We start from the raw sequence: 19115 nt of genomic DNA, 5'->3' as shown, positions 1-19115 counted from the left end.
TAGAGACCCTTTCACGGAATGCGATGAGCAATAATCCAAAACTGCACTCTTAGGGGTTGTTTGGTTATAGTTATCCCATATTTATTTATTTCGAAATTAATTATTCTAAAATACACTACAATTCCGGGATTAATTATTCCGAGATCAGTTATACCACAATTTTGTCTTAACCAAACATAAAATAAACTCATCTCATTATATATTATACAACTTATCTACAACTTTTACATATTATTTTTACTCAGTTAAATACAACTACAATAACATACAACTTAAATACAAATTTTATACAATATGTCTTTTGTATATTTTGTATCTGATTTTACATAGTAAAAACAAATTTCATACAACTAATTATATATTATACAACTTATCTACAATTTTCATACATTATTTCTACTCAGTTATATACAACTACAACATCATAAAACTTAAATATAATTTTTATACAATGTTGTTCAACTTTCATACAATAGTTAAATAAATAAAAGAAAAATATATAAACAGCATAATACAATTTTTCTACAATTTTACTACAATTTCGTAAATATAATGTGTATCATGTCTTCTTCTTCTTCGACGAGTTTCAATCTGAAATTCAGCAAAAACTAAGTCTAATCTTCACCAAAACCCCTCAAAATTGAGATATAAACTCCAAACCATATTCCCAATTGTTTGCAACAACACCCAATCCAAACAAATAATGATTTTTGAAAACCCAAATTCGAATTCAAAGCTTCAAAGCTTTTTAATGGCTGTCAAAAGTGGAATTGCTGCTCTCTTTTCCTTTGCTTTACATTACTGAAATTAGGGATTGAGAGATAGAGAGAGACGTAGAGAGAATTCCCAATTCTTTGCAACAACATCTAATTCAAACAAATAATATTTTTGAAAACCTAAATTCGAATTCAAAGCTTCAAAGCTTTTTAATGATTGTCAATGGTGGAATTGTGGGCGGGTGCAAGATACGTGGGGGAGGGGGGTGGGACGTGGAGAGAGAAACGTGGGGGAGTGGAAGATATGTTAGAGTAATTTTAGGACACTAATTATTATCATTAATTCCCTTAAAATGTACAAAATGGTAATTGGGTATATAATGTAATTATAGTAAAACTTGAGTAGGGAGGGTAATATAGTTTTATATAGTGTATAACAATGTAAAAATTCCTTTTTTGGGGCAAAATACATAGTTTACCCATCAACCTTGTACCCAAATTCCTCTTACACACCTGTTCACTACGGGGATAATATTACACACTCAAACATTTTAAAGGTGTGCCAATAACACACCACTTTAACTACGTGGCACCTGCGTGTTCTTCACATAACACAAGGCGCGTAATGCTAAGAATTTCATGTCATAAGGTTTAAGAAGAATCCATGTGTCTAATTTTTAAGTTTTTTTTTTCTTTTTTACGCCAATTAACAAATTTAAAAAAATAAAAAATAACCCCTCCCGCTCTTGTCTTCTTCCCCGCCCCAACCCCCACCCCGCGTCTTCCTAGTTCCCCACCCCCAAGTTTCATCACCCCTCCCGCTATTTCGTCTTCTTCCCCGATTCAACCTTTTCCTATTCCATTTTCTTTTGGTTGCTCAAGATTCGAAATTTCTCCGAAAATTTCTTGGTGGTAGTTATGTCACTGAGAAGGACAGAATTGCAGAAGAAACTAAGTTTTCAGTTTCTTGTTTTGGAATTTTGTTGATAAAGTGGTCTTTTTGGTTCTTTCATTGTGCCAAATAAAGGACTGAAATTTTTCCTTTTCGTTATTTTCTTCTGGCTCACCATTATTGAGTTTTGTAAAAAAGAAGAGATAATACCAAAATGAAGGGTTGGTCGGAGATGGAGTTTCAAGCGAAATTCCGACCAGTAAAGTTTTTTTGGATATGTTATTTATGTGTATCTATTTGGGTGTTACGACTAGTATTTTTGTGGTAACTATGGCAGAATATTTTTTTTTTTTACAAAGAAGAAGGGTTTGCAATAGTGGAGAAGGTGGTGCAGTGGTGGGGAAAGTGGTGCACTAATTGTTGGATTTTTTATTTGAGTGGGTCGGATCTTTAAAAGGGTTGGGTGATTAAGTCCTTTTAATTTAGAGACGCGCGTGTGATACCCAGCATAGACTATTACTTGGACTGGTCAAAAGTAGTGTATTATTGACACACTTTTGAAAAATTAAGTGTGTAATATTATTCCCGTAGTGAACAAATGTGTAAGAGGAATTTGGGTACAAGGTCAATGGGTAAACTATGTATTTTGCCTTTTTTTTTTCTCTCCGAGCCACCTATGCACATATTCGGACAATTAATATCAGAAAATCTCTGATTCAATTAATTTATTTTTATGACAGAGCTGGACACTTTTTATGTTTAAGAATTTTTTCATTTTCGATAATCAAAAGTCTTGAACTCTAAGCCTTGGGTGGCAAATATAATTTTAAGGCGATTGATTCATCTGAACTTAGTATTTTTTATGCAGAATGCAATCTATAAATATTTGTTACAAATATTGAACCTAAACTTATAATTTCAAAAGTAAAATCATTTTAGTACGGTAAACTTGAAAAATTGAATATATCAGGTTCAAACTCTATACATAATTATGAGCCAAAGAAAATAGATAGTCTCGTTTTTTCCTTTTACGTACAATTGTACATAACCTAAGTTTGTTAAATTTTTTATTCACCAAAAAAATGGGTAGTGACTGGGGAAGCTTGTTCTACGACAGCCACCAAAGCACATACACAAGCGAGGACTAATTTTTTTAAAATAAAAAAGACGAGAAGATAAAGAAAAAAGAAAAGCGAGGTGAGGTGGGCGGGGGAAGAATAACGCGATCTAAACCGAAGAATATTAGTCTATACCCTATAGTAGTTATTATTATTAAGAGCCGTAGGAGCCTCCTCCATTTTGGTTGAATCTGTTGTGTGTCCAATTCCACCCTCCACCTTCAGCCTACCCTTTCACACTGCTTTATTAACAATTAAAAGAAGAAAAAAAGGGGAAGATTTTCGATTTGGAGGTTTGGAACCATTATCATGACTTACGCTACTCACGTCCTTCGTCACTCCAAAAAGGTTTGATTCTGATTTCCTTTCTTTTTATCTATTCAATTTTTCAATATTGACTTGTATTCTTGAATCCCTAAAATCTGTGCGAAGAGGTTAATTTGTTGAAGGAAGAATTTGATTGTCTAATTAGTATGTGATCCATATGAGCCTGTGGTTGTGCCGCATTTCTAAGTCAATATTAAAAAGTATATGTATTTCTTATTGACCTTTTTCTTCAGTGCGGCAGACTTGTGATTGCCCGTGTTTTATTTTGTATGAGATTTTGGAATTGGGGTTAGGAGCTATGCTTGCAGTTGAGCTATAAACTAGTTTATGACTGTAGGGCTTAAATTTTATGAATTTGGAGCTTGTGATTTATATTGCTATTAGGTTGAATGAGGCACATTTTCTCACTGGCGATTTGATAGTCGGAAGCTGGTTCAATGCTCCCACCTAAATGAAATAACTCATTGCACATGAAGTGGGACATGAAAGTTCTTTATATTTTGCCAATAGCAGTTGTAGACTTTAGGCATCTGTTTACTGGTAAATATTTGTCTTATGGTGATATGAGCGCGTGGGATAATACTTGGTATGTTGTTGTTGTTATGATATGACCATGAATCTCATGCAATTAGTCTCACCATTTCGATCCTAGAAACTGTATCTAGTTATTTTTTGCCTTCCCTTTCTAGGCAAAAAGTATTCCTTCTTCCTCGCGGTTTTCTATATATGACTGTGGTGTTCGGGACGGTTTGCGCTCACACAAACTATTCCATCAGCTACCTGCTACCTCCTATCAGTATAGGTATCGGGTAACTCTGTCCACCAAGGCTTAGGCAGATGGGAAGAAATCACCTAGTACTTTTTGCCTACGCTGAGATCTGAACCTGAGGCCTCATGGTCTCCTCCCACTATATTAACCACTAGGCCACACCTCCATCACGATGCTAAAAAGGGAGAAAGAAAGAAAGGAAATACTTTAAATTATATAGTGGTGATGCATCTTATGTAGTTAGTCTTTTCGGATGCCATTGCCTAATCTATGTAATTTATCTGGTCCCGCCTTGGAACTTCCAACTGTGTTTTCAATTATTCCAGAACCTGTTCATCTCATATTATTTCTGTTTCCATTGCTTTCAAATTATTTGCAGATCAGAAGTTCTTCGAACTTATTACGGCATGACTCTGCTATTCTTGTCCGCTGGTTCAGTAATGGCACGAGGTCTTCTATGGAGAAGGGAGATGGTAAATTAGTATCTTTAACTATTGATATTTATAATTATCCGTATTATCATATGTTTTTCATTGTGTCCAATTGCTTAACATTGAATATGACAATGGCTGAACATGTCCATGAAGAATATCTTATCGTCATTCTTTTCTTGTTATTGCGACTAACCGTCTTGATGATCTCTTCCTGGTGATGTCTTCATTTTTCCGTGTGATGTTTGATTCAAATATTTGTGGCTTTTACAGATATATTAAGGTGCCAATTTGGTTTTGTTCATGTAGGGAGACACAGCATTCCCAAGTCCTTCAGTGGATGCAACTCAGGTCCAGCAGTCTCCAACAACCGTTGTAGAGCAGTGGCACCCACGGTTGTGACCAGACCTCTATTTCTTTTTTACCCTCCTTTAATACTTTGCTTTTTCCTGTTGAATCTTGAGCAGCAATGTTAACATCAAGATCGTGTTTCTAACTGTAGGTGTCATTTGTAGCAACACATAATGGAAATGCTTTGAGAACTGCAATTGATCCATGTGCCTCCACGGCTAGCATTGCTTTCATGAGAGGGTCTTCAGGGTTTGTTCTCTGGCTTACTTCTACATATTTTTGAAAATAATTTTTGATCATTGTCTTCAAGCAAATTCTGATTTGTCTTATTTGTGACAGATCACAAGTGCCTTCAAGGAGGTGTTTTTCCACTGCTTCAGGTACTTTTACTGTCACTTTGGCCTGTGGCTATTCAATTAGAAAATTTATTCTCAGGGCATCCTCCAGGATGCTTATAAACAATGTTTGATTTTATGGGCATTTATTTAATCACTGCAAGTTTGGTTCCTATTTATTGGTTAAGATTCACGAGAGGACAATGTCATGTCAATCCTCTCTAATTGAGTCATTTGCATTGCCATTTGGCCTATCTTTTAATTTAGTTCTATTTGTGTTTGTTTTTTCAACCTCTTGCTAGAGGGATCCTTCTTATCCTTAGTAGCTTCAAAATCGAAACATGGTACGAAAGTGGAAAACCCCCAATTTGCAATCAAATTAATATTGTATCTTTTCTGTTTTCAGATCTTCCTCCACACCAAGAGATTGGGATGCCATCTCTTTCACCTACAATGACAGAGGTATATAGCTCCTCTCATTAAAGATTCTCAGACCATCATTAGTCTTTTTGCGCTTCTGGTTGTCTAAGCGCCTCAGCAGTTTCTGATACTTCTATGCAGGGAAATATTGCTCGATGGTTGAAGAAAGAGGGTGATAAAGTTTCTCCTGGTGAAGTGCTATGTGAAGTGGAAACAGTAGGAACACTTTTTAGGTGCTATTATCATGATATTGTTGAGGGACTTTTTTTCCTTATGTGTCGTGACTTCTGCATTCTGGTATTTATGGTACTCATTTAATCCTCATAGGATAAAGCAACTGTGGAGATGGAGTGCATGGAAGAGGGATATCTAGCTAAGATTCTTCGAGGAGACGGGGCTAGCAGTATCAAAGTTGGAGAGGTATTGATTCTTAATCTAATTGATTGAGGGTACCAATTGAGTGTGTTTTATGTTGGTGTTACCCAACTTAGAGTCTAAGCCATGTGGTATAAGGGACTCACTATTATCTCTATTGTTGAATTCTTCACTTGTTTGTCTAGGATTTTCACTGTGTGGAATGTTATGCTACTTGTATAGATCAGCATCTATGTAATTGACACATCACACTGCACATTCCACCATAAAGGTTAATGCTTGGACCTCCTAGTTCCTTTTTGACTTGTATCTTTGTTGGTACTTTGTTTCTAAGCCTTCGCTTTGCTGACTTTTCATATTTTTAGCTAGTAGCTACATAGAGAACCCGATGATTCCCCTATTTTGTGATGTAATGCATCTGTTCAGTCACAGTAGGCTCCTAAACTCATATACTTGGCCCAGCAGAATTTTTCTTCCTCTTTGAATCTTTACATGGCAACAATAGCCAAATCATTGTGTGAACTAATCATAAAACTCATTGATGAATGCTGGAAATTCTGTAGGTGATTGCTATTACCGTGGAAGAGGAAGATGACATTGCAAAATTTAAAGATTACCAACCTTCAACATCAGATGCTACGCCTTCACCAAAAGCATCTCCTCCTCCACCTCCCAAAGAAAAGGTTGCCGAGAAACCTGTCACCCCATCAGAGCCAAAAGTTTCTAAACCTAGTGCACCTCCGGCAGATCGCATTTTTGCTAGTCCACTGGCTAGGAAACTAGCGGAAGATCACAATGTACTTATTTGCTCCAGTTAGGCTACTTTTGAAAGTATGATTCAGGTCAACATGTTTTAGCCATGACATTAATTCTGCATTTGTGTGAACATGAGCAGATACCTCTCTCGAACATCAAAGGAACAGGTCCGGAGGGACGAATTGTTAAAGCTGATATTGAAGATTATCTTGGTAACCTTTTCCCGATTCTGCATGTATACTTATATGCTAGATGATGTTACTGTTGGTTTTATGTCACTGAACGTGTCTCCCTTTTCCCTTATGGGAGGAGAGATCTCCCTTTAGAAGTTATGTAATTTAGAAGAATCAATAATCTCTTTTCTTTGATGTAGCTTCTCGTGGAAAGGAAACCCCTGCAGCAGCTCCCAAGGCTGATGCAGCTCTTGATTACATGGATATTCCAGTTTCGCAGATAAGAAAGGTATTATTTACCCCTTTGCGGGATGCACCATCATATTCCCAGAATTAGCCAACTTTAGTTGCTTGTTCGTGTTATCTACCATTCATCCCTTGTATTGAGTGTTAGATATACTTTTTGTTTACCCACTTCTTTTACATGCTCAAGGTTTTGTCCTAGTTATATCAGTTCTGGTGTAATCTGTGCAGGTGACAGCTTCTCGGTTGCTGCTGTCAAAGCAAACCATTCCCCATTACTATTTGACTGTTGATACATGTGTCGACAAACTTATGGAGTGAGTATTATTTTTCATTTCACAACAGCAGAATTAAACTTTCTGTTATTTATGTTGCACGCTGCTCGGTCTGCAGATTGAGGAGCCAGCTCAATTCATTGCAAGAGGCTTCAGGTGGAAAGAAGTTATCTGTTAATGATCTTGTAATAAAGGTATGAAACACTCCATTAAGATCCACCGTGCCACCCAACAAGGAGAAAGGAAAAAGAAACCAATGGTCTTTTTATCTCGTCAGGGAGACAATTCTGGCCTTCTTTCTGTAATTCGTGGAGGGTCCAGAAAAGAGAGAAAAAGTGACTATTCATGGACCTCTGTGTAAAAGTGGAGCTAGAATCTCATATATTCTCTCATAAGAAATCTTGAAAACTCCTTACTGGTTTGCTTAATCGCTGCAGCTTGTCCCAAAAAAAAACCGTTACTCCCCTGTCACATTATATATGAGGCTAGAACTATTTGGGAAGTCAAACATCTTCTTTGGCTACATTTTCTGGACGATAATACATTTTTTAACTATGAAAATTGTAGTTTTCTTTTTATAGGAAAAAATTTGTAACTTTCAGTAATACTTTTAATATAGTTTCTAAATATACCAATATTATTAAGTTGGAGAAACCACTGTCCAAATAGTATGGGGTGTATAAAACATAGTGAATCAATTATCAGTGATGATGTGTCTCAAAGAGAGATGACCTGGGTAACTTCATTGCAGGCTGCTGCTTTGGCTCTTCGAAAAGTTCCTCAGTGCAACAGTTCATGGACCAATGACTACATTCGCCAGTAAGTTAAATATGAGAAGACTTCTATAGTTGAAATTTGCAGTGGATATTAATAGTGCATTATTTCTTGCAAACACAGGTATCACAACATAAATATCAATGTAGCAGTGCAGACCGATAATGGGCTTTACGTTCCTGTCGTCAGGGTTTGTTCTCATCCCACTCTACTGCACTACAAAAATTGGATGTTTCTTGATTCTTACTATCAGTTATATTTTATCTTGGAAAAATTCATGTTGTCAGGATGCTGATAAGAAAGGTTTATCCACTATTGCCGAGGAAGTAAAGAGCTTAGCCCAGAAAGCAAAAGAGAACAGCTTAAAACCACAGGATTATGAGGTGTGCATTACAGTTGTTAAATATCTTCTTTGCATAGTTAGATTAAAGTATATTTATTCAATCACTTTTTTTTTTTTGTAGGGAGGGACATTCACCGTCAGCAATTTGGGAGGGCCTTTCGGCATTAAGCAGTTTTGTGCCATTATAAATCCTCCTCAGTCAGCCATTCTAGCTGTTGGGTCTGGTAAGTTTGCGTCTCAGTGGTTTGATATATTTTAGCTTGTGATATCTGTGCTCATCGTCATTGCTTAAACAGCTGAGAGAAGGGTGATACCTGGTACGGGCCAAGACCAGTATGAGTTTGCCAGTATGATGTCTGTAACCTTGAGCTGTGATCACCGGGTGATTGATGGTAAGTGGCTTGACTGCCTATTAACAGTTGATCTTCCTCTTTTGGAATCATGGTTAAACCTTTAATGATTTCAATTGATACCTTTGTCCAGGCGCGGTTGGTGCAGAATGGCTCAAAGCATTCAAAGGCTACATAGAGAGTCCAGAGTCTATGTTACTGTAGACTGATACTTCCTTTTCGTCTTGTCTTTTGAACTCTTCACGTTTTCCTCAATTAGCCGGATGAAATCTAGATGTATGATAAATGGGATTTTATGTGCCATGGCCTGATTTTATTGCTTGATATAAGCATCTTTACTAGGGAAAATGGCTAAACGACCTAAGAATAATGAGGCTGCAAGGCCATGTACCATTGATTTAGTCTTTCCCTCACGCAGAGTGTATAAACAAGTTTTTGCTCGAGGTCATTGAGTTGATCATCTGTCTGAATAAGTGGAATACTAGCTGGAAATTCATTGTTTTAATAAGATTCACTGAACTGTTAAGGCAGAGATGCTTCAACACGAGGCTGTTGCTTGAAGCCATGATTATCTTCTTTACTAACATATGCCATGCCAGTTCTGTCTGTTACTTTCGATATGTCTCTCCTCAGATAGAATTGAACCTTGTGGGTAATTGCCGTAGAGGTAGTTTACAGAAAATTTTGGGGTATATGATGGTAAGAAGATATTGGTGGAAGACTGAGGTAAAGAAAACAAACACCTCTCTTGCGATCCGCTCCACTTGATTCTAAGATGTACTTCAGCTTCTTCAACTAAGGACGAATTAGCAACTAGGATCAATGCTGCAGATGCTTTAGATCAGCTGGACAATGAGACATCATGTAGCAAGATCATATTGATTCTTGGGCCAAGATCCAACCCCCCATATAATGTCAGCTCGCAAGAGATGGTGTAAAAAATTAGTAAAAATTGCATGGGACGCTCTATTTGGTCGTCCCCTTTTAACTTATACCCGTTTTATTTTTCTGTTTGCATCCGTACCTAATTTTTGTTAGAAGCGTTTTAAAAAGACAATTTTGCCCTTCTTTAATAAAAGACTTTTGACAAATTGCAGGACAAAAACTTAAGCATGTTTAGGATGAAGTTTTAGCAAATGAACTAAAAAACTTCAGCTTGTTTAGATTGAAGTTTCGGATAAAACTCAGGACAAAACTGTAGACTGCGTTACAAAATTTCAGCATATTTTGGTATGAAGTTTTAGCAAATGAACTAAATAACTTCAGCATGCATTAACAAAAACTCAGTAGAAATTACATACTGCAAGACAAAAACTTAAGCATGTTTAGTCTAAAATTTTAGCAAATGAACTAAAAAACTTAAGCATGTTTAATTTGAAGTTTTAGCAAATGAACTAAATAACTTCAGCATGTTTAGGCTCAAGTTTCGGATAAAACTCATGACAAAATTGTAGACTGCAGGATATATAACTTCAGCATGCATTAGCATGAAGTTTTAACTTCAATGTGAAATAACTTCATGCTACATTAGCATGAAGTTTTAGCTTCAACGTGAAACAATTTCATGCAAATGTGATTCTAATGATGAATCTGGATAAGTTTCTAATTATTTATAAAGTTGTTGAGAGGAGAGGAGATCTTTTTTCACGAATGAGGTTGCAGATCACGAGATTAATGCGTGATGTAAGTTTTATATCTTTTGTCAGGGGTATAATTGTCATATTATTACGGATTTTTTGTCAGCTGGCTACCAAATCAATAATTTTTTAAAATAGGGTATAGATTAAAAGGTAGCACAAATATAGGGTAGGACTGCAAACCCCCCTCAAAATTATTATTTAAGACCACCTATATTGGATAGTCAAACTTCTCTATCACAGCCTCGTGTATTCTGTATTTTTTGACTGCTATAATAAAATATTGTTATAAAGGATATATATTATTATAACATGACATAAAAAATCGATTTGGAGAAAAGCGTAATTTGTTATAGAGGTTTGACTGCATTTTCTAGTCGGTTAGAAGTCATTTATATTGGAACCACTGAATTCGTAAGATAAGGATTCCTTACCCTTTCCTTTCTGATTGAACAAAAAATATAAATATCTCATCCACTTTCCCTTATTAGTTCCCTTGTTTCCTTTGTCAAAGCAAGTCTGTACAAGTTAATATAAAAGGGCAATCCCTGACCAGACTATTATGTTAAAGAAGCAAAATAAATTTAATTAAACGCTCACGTGTCAATATTTTTCCATCTTCTTTTTGTTAATGATTTTTAGAAGCTAAAGGAAGTACATCAAGATTATATGTAATGGCACAATAGGTAAAGACCCCCTAAATTTGGCATTTTTTAATAAGTGTACACCTTAACTACACGTGATTTTAATTACCTCCCTATGCTTATTTTTTCGGATTTTATTACCCCCATAAGTTAGTAAACCTCTCTATCGTGTATACACGCGTCGTATACATATAAATGCTTGCTGATATGGCTGTACACGTTGGAATAATTCGGGTATCCAATTAAAATACCCGACCCGCCTTGAAAATTAATCCCTCAAATTTAACCCATCCCTTTTACCAACGTTCATTTGATCGATAACATAGAAAAACTAGGGTTCACCACTTCACTCCCATCATCAATGACAGAGACAATTGTGCGTTCTTGAGCTTGATTTTGTGAGTCGATAGGATTCTCCGTTGAGGTACTGCTAAAAGCTACTGTGGAGGAGCTAAAAGCTACTGGGTATCTTTGATTCTCGCCAATATTTCTACCGTTTTCACTCTGAGTTTGAAGGTATGCGTGCCTCTTTCTGTTAGGGTAAAATCAGGGGTTTTATGTTGATTGTGACTTTTGCATGCATGCCGATTAGGGTAAAATTAGGGCTTTTATGTTGTTTGTTAATTTGTGGGGGTCTTTACCGATTACTGTTTATTTGTAATTTTCTGTATATAATTTTACAAACTTCTATCTTGAGAGTTGTTTTTTCCTTTTTCTTATTGCTATGTAGGGTCCCATGGATACTGAATCTAAGATGGAAAATTGGTGGGATATTGGTGAGTGAGGTAGGACCTCTATATGTTGGGGGTAGGGTTGAACATGTGACTAATGTCGACTGTGACCACTTGTCAATACCAGAGTTAGTTGATTATGCTAAGGATTTTGGGATTACAAAGTTAGGAAAAACTTATATTATGAGTGCTAAGGGTGGCATTTTGGTTGAATTAACAAAAGATAGGGATTAATATACCTTGCTATATTATTAAACAATGGAGACACAATAGACATTTTTGTCTCTTCTGACGCACAATTTGAGGAGGTGGATGCTATAGAGGGTAGCCAAATAAGCCACGTGGGTGAGCCTTTTAATGCATCTTCTAGCACACAACAAGACAATAGGGAATCTTTTGTTCCTTGTGGTCCTCCTTTAAATACTATTGCTGCAAATTCAGATCTAGGGTTACCTACTCCTTTGAATACCACTCAAGAAGAGGATTCACCCATAGATTGGACTTCCTCTTCAGAGGAAGAAGAATCTGTTGTTGTTGCTGATGATGTAGTAGACATTGCTGCTGATTCTCAACAAGTAGAACCAGCTGGAGAAGAAGAAGAAATATGGTTACCTACTCCTTTGAATACCACTCAAGAAGAGGATTCACCCATAGATTGGACTTCCTTTTCAGGGGAAGAAGAATCTGCTGCTGCTGCTGATTCTCAACAAGTAGAACCAGCTGGAGAAGAAGAATAAATAGCATCTGGTGATGAATCCGGAGGTCATTTGATTGTGGAAGTGATGTCCATGAAGAGTTAAGGGTTGTTAAAGAAGATCTAAAGAAATATAGACAAAAGAATAGGAGAAAACTTAGGAAGGAAAAACCTGATGGATCTTTAGGTGAAGTTGGAGTTGATGAAGGTTATGAAAACATAGATCAACCCCAAAAAAATATGAGTGACAAATTAGGAGGTGATGATGAGCCTTACTATGATAGTTCAGATCCATATAGTTTTGAATCTGAATCAGATCTGGAAGAGGAGGGTGATCCTGTATCTGATGATGATGTAGATGATATGGGACATTTAAGGGGAAGGAAAAAAACAAATAGAGTGTCTTATAATCCTTCTGCCAAAATTGTTACTTGGCAATTAGGGATGGTATTTGAGAATGTGAAGGAATTTAGAGAAGTAGTTACCAAGTATGCTATAAAGAAAGGTATTCAGCTAGTTAAGGATCCCAATGAGCCCCATAGAGTCAGAGTTAAATGCAAAACTGATTGTCCTTGGTTGTTGTATGCTAGCAGGGAAGGTAGGAGTACGAACTTCACAATCAAGACTTACAATCCAAGACACAAATGTCATAAAACCACTTACAACTATCTGTGTAATTCAAAATATGTGGCAAAGCAGTTCAAAGATAGAATTACCTCACAACCTAGAATTAAAGGTTGGGAAATTCAGGATATGGTGAGAAAAAAGCTTGGTTTTTATGTTGGTAAGGTTGTTTGTTTGAAGGCCAAAAAGATTGTGTTGAAAGAGATTATAGGGGATCATGTTGCTGAGTTTGGTAGGATTCTGAACTATAGGGATATGCTACTCAAAACAAATCCTGGTAGCACATGTGCAGTAAAATTGACAGACACAGATGATGGGAAGAAGTAGTTTGCCAATTTCTACATTTGTTTTGCAGCGATGAAACATGGGTTTATGGAGGATTGTAGGAGATGTATAGGGTTAGATGGATGTTTTTTAAAGGGTGTTTGTAAAGGGCAACTGTTGGCAGCAGTAGCAAAGGATGTGAATAACGAAATGTTCCCAATAGCTTGGGTTGTTGTAGGCACTGGAAAAAAAAAGCAAACATGGAATTGGTTCCTCAGGCTATTGCAAACTGATTTGAACTTGGGAGATGACAGGGAACTCACCATGATAAGTGACATGCAAAAGGTATGTAATATTGTTTTTCTATTTTTTTGTTGTTTAAATACTACTATTTTTCTGTTTTTTTGCTGTTTAACTACTACTGTTTTTCCAGTTTAAAACACTGTTGTTTTTCTAGTTTAAGTATTACTGTTTCTCTGTTTTTATGCCGGGTCTATGTTCAGCTGTTGAAGAGATTTTACCTGAATGTGAGCACAGAATGTGTGCTAGACACATTCTGGCAAACTGGGCTATAAAATGGAGAGGGATTGAAAGGAGAAAAAGATTCTGGAGTGTTGTTAGATCAACATTTGAGTCTGAAATGAAAAGAAAACTAGATGATCTTGATAAATTGGGTCATAACATTTGTGAAAACCTAGTTAAATACAACAAAGAAAGATGGTGCGAAGCATTCTTTCAAACATTCTCCAAGTGTGACAGTGGTGACAATAACATGTGCGAAAGCTTCAATGCTTGGATATTGGGCCCTAGACACAAGACAATCATATCAATGCTAGAGGAAATAAGGGTCAAAGTTATGATTAGGGTAGCAAAAATGAGAGAATTTGCTGAAACTTGGCAGGATGGTGTATCTCCAATGGCCATGATAGTGTTCAATACTAATGTTAAGAGGTCAATGAGGGTTGAATTCATGTTTAATGGAGATACTGGATTTGAACTCAAAGATGGTCCATGCAAGTTCATTGTAGATTTAAGAACAGGTTATTGCAGTTGCAAGTCTTGGGAACTTAAAGGCATTCCATGTCCACATGCTGTAACAACAATTTACTTCAAGAGACTTGATCCTTCAGAGCATATTGTACACTGGTACAGGAAAGAGACCTATATGAAGGCATATTCACACTTCATACAACCAGTTCCCAACATGATAATGTGGCCAGAAAGTAGTAACCCCAAGGTATTATCTCCTCCAGTTCAAAATATGCCTGGAAGGCCAAGAAAAAATAGAAGAAAGGAAGTTGGAGAAATAAAAAGGGTTGAAAAATTATCAAAGAAGGGAATAACTATGACATGCTCCATTTGCAAAGCAAGTACTCATAATATGAGGAGTTGTCCAACAAGACTAACAAGTAATCAAGAGGTACTTTCCTACCTTCTTCCTTTATTACTATATTCTTAGTTATCTAAGAGCTAATTCCTCATTTTTCTCATATAATAGACTACTAATTTCTCACAACAATCAACAACAAAAACTTCACAAAAGGTAGGCAGAAAGGAATCTGACAATGCATCTACAAGTAAGGCATCTACAAGTACTGGAGGAAAATCTGGGGGGGAGGGGGGGAAGAAGCCAATACAAGAGGCCTATGCTTCAAGGACATGGTGTATTTGTTGCACAATCTGATTTTACAAGTATTAATGTAAGTGTATTTTTTTTGTCCTTACATTTTAGGCACAATTGTCTAACTTACTATATGATGTTATTGTCTAACTTTAAAATGTATCTTTTGGTTTGAATGTTATCAGCATGGTTTGCCTACAACCAAAAAGGTTTATACTGGCCCTTTAATTGATTCTACCCATGTTACTGGTGATATTGGATATAAGCCTTCTAAAGATTTGAAATGGAAAGGGAAGGAAGTTGTGACTCAAAGACAACTTCAAGTCCAAGCTGCAATGGCTAGAATCAAGACAAGGTCCCAACCCGGTGGAATACAAACAAGATCTAAGGTTATGGGAAAATCTCCCTCCAAGAAGACCACTTGAATTTCTTTACTGTTTGGATGTAGTATTTGATATACTAGACTTCTTTTTTTGTTGAATTCATGGGGTGGCTATTTTAGTTGAATTCATGGGGTGTTTGTTTTTTGTGGATACTCATGGTGGTACTAAACTTTATTTTGTGAACCTGTTTGTCATGTGTATGTCTAGCTGTATATGGACAACATAGTTTAACTCTATTGTTAGATGTTAAATTCCGACTTTCTTTGTCAAATTACCAGCTATGTTGACAAAATGTTGTGATTGTGTTTGGTTGTTTTTGTGGATAGCAGTGTCGAACAGCATATCATGTTGCTTAACTTCTATTACATACTACCAGATAACCATTATTTGTACATGAACAAAATCAAATTCAAAAGTAAACTGAAAAATAATAGAAACTTTAGCATTCTTTCCCTCTTCGATAGTTTGTTAGTCTTCTTCAACAATCCAGAAATAACAATGTTTGCTTGCTCCGGAAATGGAGGTTCATACCACTGAAAAAATCGACAAGAATTTTCTTCGGATAAAGACTACATCCAAAGAATCGTCGCCCAGGATATGCAGTAGTCCACGCAACTTTTAAAGGAGCTGGCTTGCCATATCTACAAAAAACATTCACCTTCTATCTTCCTGAAGACTTGGAAAGAAGCCAATAAATAGGGGTTGTTACCGTTGGGGGAAATTATTACCGTTAGGGATGGTAAATATTCAACTGATGTGGCAAAAAATATACTCCCCCACGCGCACTCAGCCATTTGAACAAACTTCCACTGCCATGTGGCATGTTAGGGGGGTAATAAAATCCAAAAAAGTAAGCATAGGGGATAATTAAAATCACGTATAGTTAAGATATACACTCATTAAAAAGTGTCAAATTAGGGGGATCTTTACCTATTCTGCCTATGTATTATTCATAAGAAGAATTTAATAACACAATTTCAAATCAGTCCTTCCTAATTCATTTTACGTCTCCGAGTTGAACCTCAATTTCAACGAAATCTTCCGCTATACCAAGACATAGACACGGTGTTCAAACTCAAAAGCAATTGCACATAATTCTACCAAAGAAAAGAGTGAAAAACAAAGAGATGCACCCCACTGCGGATTTATACACAACTCTGTTTGATCGGCCACGTAGCAACTAGCAACCTAATATCTCACCACAATAGCAAGACAAAGCGACTAACACCAAGGGGAAGAGAAAAATACATCTCGCCAAGAGACAAACACAGAGAGTTAACAACCAAAACTAGGAATCCCAGTGTAATTGCTGCTTTTTATTCCAATTTCAATCAACTCTGTACTTGGTAAAACAAAGCATACATATACGACGGCTCCATAAACAAAACCTAAAATTGATAATTATTTAAAAATGATGTTAGAGAAGTTGCACTTTTTTTTCGAAGTCGAAGAAAACTTAACATAACACACAACATAGAAAAAACTTTTACCTTCCCCCTTTATTGCAATATAACAATAGGACAAGACTTTGATATTATTAATGGATCAAGGCTTTAAACCTCTATGATAACATTGCTTTGTTTTCTCAAGCTTTTGAGGGGTTTTTCCCCTAATCTCATTGCGTTTGTCTCTTCGAGATTTTTAGTGTTCTCAACTGTGCTACTCGCGAGTGAACATACATGGCCTCTCATGGCATTTTCATAAGAAAAACTAAGGGGGTAATGCCCATGGAATCAGGACTCCAACTTGAGGGTCAATACTGCCTCTTGTCTCCCTTTGGACTTGGAGGGAGCGAGAGAGAGAGAGAGAGAGAGAGAGAGAGAGAGAGAGAGAGAGATTAGATGAGTGAGTGCAAAGAGTGGGTTCACAGGATGGGCCAGTAAGATATTGGGGAGGAATGGTTTGTTGGAAGAAAGAAACGGGAGCACACCATAGCCAGATAAGGTAATAACCAGACCCTCTATGACTATGAAAGGAAGAGGAAATGAGAGAGAACAGAGATCGAAAGATCCAGGAGGGGGGGGGAGGGGATCGTAGAGGACGTGGCAAGAGAGGGGAAGGAAAGCATGGCTGAGGGTGTGTTTGAGCAACTTAGAGTTACAACTAAACTGCAAGACCCTTTACTTTGGACCAGTTTTGTGATAAACTACTCAAATACCAAAAAGAAGAAAAACTGAGAAAGGGAACTAAAAACTAGCTGGAAGAGCACATGAATTCAGACACTTGATAACAGTCATTGCAAAAAAACTAACTCCATCCTAGCAGCACTAGCACATGAATTCAGAGACACTTAACAACAGTCATTGGAAATAATTGCCATCAGAAGGGGTGAAAAGAATCATTTCAAAGTCCCATCCTTTATCAAGGGCAAGGAACTCAAAGCCCTTGCGCAATTACCCAAACATCATATGGCAGTACAAAGAGCTGGAAACAAGAGAACCAATAACATTCGACAATAGGGAAATACACAAGTTAGTGTAGTGCAAGAAAGATGCTATTTTTTTCCAAAATGCCAGTCAGCTCCTCCAGAAAACGGAGTATAAAACTCAATTCTTCCATTTTATCCTATTTAGTAGATATCTAAGTCTACCACCATCTTAGCAGCACTAGCACATGAAATTCAGACAATTAACAACAATAATTGGAAAAAGAACTGCCATCAGAAGGGATGAACTCAGAATCATTTCAAAGTTCCATCCTTCGTGTATCAACAGCATGGAACTCAAAGCCCTTGCGCAATGACCCAAACATCATATGGCAGTACAAAGAGCCAAAACATATAGACAATAAGGAAATATGGAAGTTAGTGTAGAGAAATAAAAGATTGTGTTTTATTTTCTCAAAAGTGCCAATCAACTCCTCCAGAAAACAGAGTATCAAAGTCATTTTTCCTTCTTAATCCTAGTCAGCATATATCTAAGTCTACCACTCTTAGCAGCGCTAGCACACAAAACTCAGACACTTGAAAACAATCATTGAATAAAACTGCCATCAGAGGGGTGAACTCAGAATCATTTCATAGTTCCATCCTTTGTGTATCAGTGGCATGGAACTCAAAGCCCTTGCGCAATTACCCAGACATCATATGGCAGTATAAAGAGCTGCAAAACAAGAGAACCAAAAAGCAGCACTAGCACATGAAATTCACACACTTGGCAACAATCATTGAATAAAAATGCCATCAGAAGGGGTGAACTCAAAATCATTTCAAAGTTCCATCCTTTGTGTATCAATGGCATGGAACTCAAAGCCCTTGCGCAATTACCCAAACATCATATGGCAATAAGAAAGATATAGCAATAATACTCTGCCATACATAGTGCACTGTCCAGAAATCTATTTAAGAGAAAAACTTCTCACATAACTAAAACTTTTTGCTGATAAATACTCTCATGTATAGCAAATACACTGCTTAAATCAATAAAAATTCACATTACAGTCTCTTTGAACAGAAAGCATGAGGATGAGGCACAAGGCATCTTATGATAGCATTGATTCTTCTCCAATTAAGGTTAGCTAAAATTCAACTACTTGGTGCCCCAAGTCTTTCCACAAACACTGCACACATGTATATACAGATGCAATTAATAACTAGCAGACTTCTACTCGTGAGAACCACAATTAAATTCCATGAGGTTATTCACCAAATGCTAGAACTATCTGGAATCAGAAAGAAACTCTTCCACCACCAAAACAACTAGCTGGAGCATGCCATCAACATTGCAGCTAGCAGAAAGTTGATCAAATGCACGGTATCTACTGAGCACACTCTTCAATACAGTGACACTTGACAAGTACACTTGGAAAAAAATTTAAGCACGAAAATAGTGCATTCTATCATCTATATAAAACTTCAACACAAGGAAGGA

General features: G+C 36.7%; 2 protein-coding genes across 2 annotated transcripts; both read left to right on the top strand.

Moving 5' to 3' along the window:
* Positions 1-2763: 2763 nt before the first annotated feature.
* LOC104241914 (dihydrolipoyllysine-residue acetyltransferase component 2 of pyruvate dehydrogenase complex, mitochondrial-like) lies at positions 2764-9190 on the top strand. Its single transcript, XM_009796878.2, has 19 exons — positions 2764-3074; positions 4202-4295; positions 4563-4648; positions 4756-4853; positions 4944-4984; positions 5346-5401; positions 5501-5575; positions 5687-5779; positions 6298-6531; positions 6630-6702; positions 6864-6952; positions 7138-7223; positions 7300-7375; positions 7933-8000; positions 8079-8145; positions 8243-8338; positions 8420-8522; positions 8595-8690; positions 8782-9190. The coding sequence occupies exons 1-19, from the start codon at positions 3036-3038 to the stop codon at positions 8850-8852; spliced, it is 1641 nt and encodes a 546-aa protein (XP_009795180.1). The 5' UTR covers positions 2764-3035; the 3' UTR covers positions 8853-9190.
* A 4145-nt stretch (positions 9191-13335) lies between these two features.
* On the top strand, positions 13336-15288 carry LOC104241918 (uncharacterized). The gene is made up of 3 exons (XM_070170374.1): positions 13336-13587; positions 13700-14662; positions 15049-15288. The coding sequence occupies exons 1-3, from the start codon at positions 13336-13338 to the stop codon at positions 15286-15288; spliced, it is 1455 nt and encodes a 484-aa protein (XP_070026475.1).
* Positions 15289-19115: the final 3827 nt, after the last annotated feature.

Source organism: Nicotiana sylvestris, chromosome 3, assembly GCF_000393655.2.
Source record: "Nicotiana sylvestris chromosome 3, ASM39365v2, whole genome shotgun sequence".
NCBI lineage: Eukaryota > Viridiplantae > Streptophyta > Magnoliopsida > Solanales > Solanaceae > Nicotiana > Nicotiana sylvestris.
Note: the sequence above shows the minus strand (reverse complement) of the source record. Positions and strands in the feature narration are given on the sequence as shown.

Bases quoted from the DNA above. Each gene is read 5' to 3' on its own strand.
- LOC104241914 (XM_009796878.2), top strand. From the start codon at position 3,036: ATGACTTACGCTACTCACGTCCTTCGTCACTCCAAAAAG. The intron at 5,402-5,500 runs GTATATAGCTCC...ACTTCTATGCAG, and splicing joins TTTCACCTACAATGACAGAG to GGAAATATTGCTCGATGGTT. The intron at 6,532-6,629 runs GTACTTATTTGC...GAACATGAGCAG, and splicing joins AACTAGCGGAAGATCACAAT to ATACCTCTCTCGAACATCAA.
- LOC104241918 (XM_070170374.1), top strand. From the start codon at position 13,336: ATGAAACATGGGTTTATGGAGGATTGTAGGAGATGTATAGGGTTAGAT. The intron at 13,588-13,699 runs GTATGTAATATT...TTGTTTTTCTAG, and splicing joins TGATAAGTGACATGCAAAAG to TTTAAGTATTACTGTTTCTC. The intron at 14,663-15,048 runs GTACTTTCCTAC...GAATGTTATCAG, and splicing joins GACTAACAAGTAATCAAGAG to CATGGTTTGCCTACAACCAA.